Genomic DNA, 5,122 nt, shown 5'->3' on the forward strand with positions numbered 1-5,122 from the left:
CAGCCTACCTGGTTCCTCAAGGTCTGGACTGTGCCAAGCAGCACTTTTGGTTTTTGTCTTACAGAAGGGATTGATTCAAACACCTTGTGACAGGCACATGAAGCCATAGAAGGGTCATCCCAACCAGCTCCTGGTGTCTCCTTTCTGCCACCTCCGAAGTTCAACCAGGGCAAGAGCAGGTCCTGCCTCTGGGGAGGAATAACCCCAAGCACCAGCACAGGTTGGCACTGACCTGCTGGAGAGCAGCTCTGTGGGAAGGACCTGGGGGTGCTGGTGGACAGGACAAGGAGCAATGGGGACAAATTGAAGAAGGGAAAATTAGGTCAGCTGTTAGGCAGAAGTTTTTCCTGTGAGGGTGGTGAGACACTGTCCCAGGTTGCCCAGGGAGGCTGTGGCTGCCCCAACCCTGGCAGTGTTCACAGCCATGTTGGCTGAGCCTTGAGCAACCTGCTCTGGTGGGAGGTGTCCCTGCCCAGGGCAGGGGTTGGGGCTGGGTGATCTCTGAGCTCCATTCCAATCCTTAAAATCTATGATTCTATAGTTACAAGCAATAGAAGAAATGGTCTCAAGTTGTGCCAAAGGAGGTTTAGTTGGATATTCAGGACAATTCCTTCCTGGAAAGGGCTGTCCAGCCCTGCACAGCTGCCCAGGGCAGTGCTGCAGTCTCATCCCTGGGGGGATTTCATAGCCATGTGGATGTGGCACTTGGGCACACGGTCAGTTGTGCCCTTGGCCGTGCAGGAGGAAGATCCCACAGCTGCTCACCCCTTAACCCCTCCCAGGTGCTGTTTTGGGGCTGATCGCTGCAAACAGTCTCTGGCCCTCCCTCCGCCCCCTCCGTGTCCCTAACCCGCTGGGAATGGCACCGAAACTGCCTTTGTTCCTCTCCCTGGGGGGGAAGGACCCGGGGGGGAGGACCCAGCACCGCCGCTATTAACGGGGTTGGCTGCGCTGGGCAGCTCCAGCTGCATCCCAGTCCCCATCCCTGCTCCCAACCCTAGCCATGGGCCACCCCAGAGCTGCTGCCACGGCGCTGCTCTGCCAGCTGAGTCTCTCCTCAGCCATCCAGTGGCTGTGGGTAGTGACCTTGGGGTTCTCCTTGGGTGCCCAAGGGTTGCCCATGGTCTCCACCCCCCTGACCCCTTCTTATCCCCGCAGGGGGTTGCTGGAGAGTGCCAGGGGGGTGGCCTGGAATGAGAGCCAGCACTGCAGGCTGCTGGTGCCAGAGCAGGTCCAGCTGTGCCGCCGGAACGTGGAGGTGATGCCCAGCATCGTCCGTGCTGCCCAGCACACCCAGGGGATCTGCCAGCACACCTTCACAGACATGAGGTGGAACTGCTCCTCCATCCAGAGTGCCCCCAGCTTTGGGCCTGAGCTGCTGAAAGGTAAGGGATGCTCCTCCTGCTCTGCCCCATCCTAGGGTGGCACCGATTTAGTGCTGTTCTGTGGCAGTTCTGCCTTGGAGAGATGTTTGGGAACTATCTATTGCCTTTACATGGTGTTAATCTTGTGCTACTTCCATCTGTGGGAGGTGACAGACAGTAACTTCCATTTCAAACAGCTCCAAAAATAAGGGGGAAGAGGTGGGAACAGGCTGTATATAGAGTCATAGAATCATCAGGGCTGGGGGAGACCTCTGAGAGCATCAAGTCCAACCATGACCCTGTCACTGCTGGAACCCCTAAACCACATCCTCCAGCACCAGATCCAGACACATCTTAAACACCTCCAGGGATGGTGACTCCACCACCTCTCTGGGCAATATCCCAGTGCCTCAACACCACAACAGGGAAATTGAATCAGAACAATCAAGACTGGAAAAAACCTCTAAGCTCATCAAGTCCAACCATGAACCTGTCACTGCTGGAACCCCTAAACCACATCCTCCAGCACCAGATCCAGACACATCTTAAACACCTCCAGAGCTGGTGACTGCACCACATGGACATGAGCACACAGGTTAACACCACAGTGCGAGCAAACTCCTTAGCTTTCTCCTGATGCAAGGAAACAACCCAACGCTTCAATTACACGGGGAGACGGTTGAGAGGAGTGTGTGGGTGGGCAGGGAGGAAGGACATCTCCTCTGTTGTCCCCAGGAACACGGGAAGCAGCCTTTGTGTATGCCCTGGCTGCTGCTGCTGTTGCCCACTCCATCGCCCGAGCCTGTGCCTCTGGGGAGCTCCCACTCTGCTCCTGCAGCTCCATCCCTGCTGAGGTGCCCAGCCCAGGCTCCAGGTGGGGTGGCTGTGGAGACAACCTGCACTACGGCCTCCAGCTTGGTGCTGCTTTTGCTGACAGCTCCTGGAAGTCCAGCAAGTCAGGGACACGCAGGCTCAAGGCCATGAACCTGCACAACAGTGTCATGGGACGCAGGGTGGGTACCAGCACCCCAGGCTGAGGGAGTCTGCTGGGGGTGGGGAGCCCACTGGGACTGCTGTAGGCCACACTGGTGGGTATGGAGCCCACCAGGATTGTGGCAGCCTGGACTGGTGAGTATGGAGCCCACTGGGACTGCTCCAGACCACACTGGTGGGTTAGGAGCCCTCCAGGACTGTAGCAGTCTCAGTGGTGGGGATGGAGTCCCCAGGACATCTCAAGGTATCCTGGGTGTGCAGAGGTGCCCAATTCCAGGCAGTAGATGCAGCCAGGCTGGTGGGATGCTGCCCTAAATATCAGGAGGCACCTAAAGGGTTAACAAATGCATTTGCATCCATCCCCTGCTGCTTCCCACCCCAAACCTCCCACACCCTCTCTACCGCCAGCATGAGGTATCTGACACCTCACACCAGTACTCCCAGTGCTTTTTTCCCCCCCTTCCTACTGGAAGCAGAGTCTGGTCCTGCCCTGCTCCAGCTGAGCTCTCCAGCCCAGCTGGTTTTTGGGCTTTGGTGCCCTTCTGCTCCTCAGGTGAGGCTTGGGAAACCTCCAGGTCCTTCCCCAAGGACCATGGAGTAAGGTTGAAGCAGAGCTGAGCCCCTGGTTGCCCCATGATATCCATTTGAAGGTGACAACAAAGATCTGAACTCTTCCATCTCCTGGAAATCCCCAGGTGTTAGCGTAGAAAACACATAATCACTGAATGATTATATGGGTGCTTTTATTGAAGAGCTCTGAGAGTCAGGGGCACAGATCCAAATCTGGCTCCGATATGGATCTGAGATGGATACATTTTTATACTCTACATTTTTAGCCCCATATTATCACGAGGATGCCCTTGCAGGTCAATCCATGGGTTGGGGACCAGGAGGAATCCAACTCTCCTGTTCTCTGCAGGTGCTGAGTGACTCCCTGGACACCAAGTGTAAGTGCCATGGTGTTTCAGGCTCCTGCTCAGTGAGGACCTGCTGGAAGGGGCTGCCAAACCTGGAAGAAATTGCCTCTGAGCTCAAGGCCAAGTACCTGGTGGCCATCAAGGTAAGCCACCGGCTGGTGGGGCCCAGGAAGCAGCTGGTGCCCAAGGACATGGATGTCAGGCCAGTGACAGAGACAGATCTGGTCTATCTCATCAACTCTCCTGACTACTGCACCCCAAATCTCCTCCTGGGCTCTGTGGGGACACAGGACAGGTAAGAAGCTCTAACTCAGCCTCTAATTCCATGACTGTCTGTAGGACAGGGTTGAGAACATGTCCTGGGGAGCTGCTGTGGATGGGCTGTCACTTCTCAGATGGGACACCATGGGGAGCCTTTGCATCTGGAAGGTCCAAGAAAGGCAGGAAGGCAGATTTCATGGAATCGCAGAGTGGTTTGGGTTGGGAAGGACCTTAAAGACTATCTGGTTCCAGAGGGACATTTTGGAGCTCATCCTGTAGCCATGGAGAGCATTGAGATGGTCTTCAAGGTCCTTCCAACCCAAACCACTCCATGCTTCTATGATTCCACTGCCTCCTGCTATGGGCAAGAAGGTCTGGGAGGAGACCAGGGCAGAAGGCTGTGACCACCACCACCCCCATGGTGCGCAGCTCCCACACCCTCCTATCTCCACAGGCAGTGCAAGAAGACCTCAGTGGGCAGTGACAGCTGTGACCTGCTGTGCTGTGGCCGTGGCTACAACACCTACATGGAGGAGGTGGTGGAGAGGTGTCACTGCAGGTACCACTGGTGCTGCCACGTGGTGTGCAGGAAGTGTCGGCGCCAGGTGGAGAGATATGTCTGCAAATGAGTCCCCGGTGGCACCCCAGGAGGGAGAACTTGTGTTGGTACCCACCAGGAGCAGCTGGAGATCCCAAGACGACACTGATCCCAAGGGATGCTCTGAGCAAGGAAGGGGCTGAGCAGGAAGTTTGGCCTCTTGCATTGCCATGGAAAACATCACACATGGACATCAGGAAGTCTTGGACCAAGACCTTGGGGCAGGACAAAGAGCTTCCCTCTTCCAGCCTTGTCTCCAGCTGGGACAAGGCATTGATCACTCTCCAGGCTGAATGAGGACCATTGTCCCTTGGCAGGAGGTTTCTGACAGCCCCTGACAGCCAGGAGTGATGGATGGGGATGGGGGGAGTTATCCACTGGGAGAAGGATGTGAGGGCACAGACCTGTGGCAGGTGAGGGGTCATGGGCAGCTCCTCCGGGGACAATTTTGCTGTGGGTTCACCCACCACCCTGGAAGGAGCAAACACCGGTCCAGTGTCCTTTGCAATAGCTGAATGATGATCAGGGTTGGGCATTTGTAGGACCAGTTATTGTCCAGGAGTCAGGATTCACCAATCCTCCCCATGAGCTGCATGGAGATGGATGAGAGCAGACAGAGCAGAGGCAGGAGAGGTCCTGGAGGCTGCAAAACACATCAAAACTGCACCTTCCAGGTGGGATTGAACTTGAGCAGCCTGGAGAACTAGCCTTCCAGGTGGGTTTGAACTGGGCAGCACAGCAAACTGCCCCTGCCAGGTGTGTATGACCAACCCAGGCATGGCATCACTGTAACTTCTGCCCTCTGGACTCATATCGAAGGTGAAATCTCAATCAACATGTAGAATCCTCATGTCTTGTCCTTCCTGCTCTTTCTTTTAGACCACTGAGGTCCTGAGCTCACTCCTTCCACCCCCTCAGTGCCAGGTGTGCTCTGGCCTGGAGAAAGGAACAGCTCCAGGGCCATGGGAAGTCAGAATGAAGCTTTAGTC

At 55.9% G+C, this 5,122-nt stretch overlaps 1 protein-coding gene across 1 annotated transcript; it reads left to right on the forward strand.

The window, feature by feature from the left end:
- Positions 1 to 1,003: 1,003 nt before the first annotated feature.
- Positions 1,004 to 4,164, forward strand: WNT11 (wingless-type MMTV integration site family, member 11). Its single transcript, XM_009081595.1, has 5 exons — positions 1,004 to 1,074; positions 1,159 to 1,385; positions 2,100 to 2,377; positions 3,277 to 3,569; positions 3,990 to 4,164. The coding sequence occupies exons 1-5, from the start codon at positions 1,004 to 1,006 to the stop codon at positions 4,162 to 4,164; spliced, it is 1,044 nt and encodes a 347-aa protein (XP_009079843.1).
- Positions 4,165 to 5,122: the final 958 nt, after the last annotated feature.

The sequence above is a fragment of the Acanthisitta chloris genome, unplaced genomic scaffold (genome assembly GCF_000695815.1).
Source record: "Acanthisitta chloris isolate BGI_N310 unplaced genomic scaffold, ASM69581v1 scaffold13559, whole genome shotgun sequence".
Lineage (NCBI taxonomy): Eukaryota > Metazoa > Chordata > Aves > Passeriformes > Acanthisittidae > Acanthisitta > Acanthisitta chloris.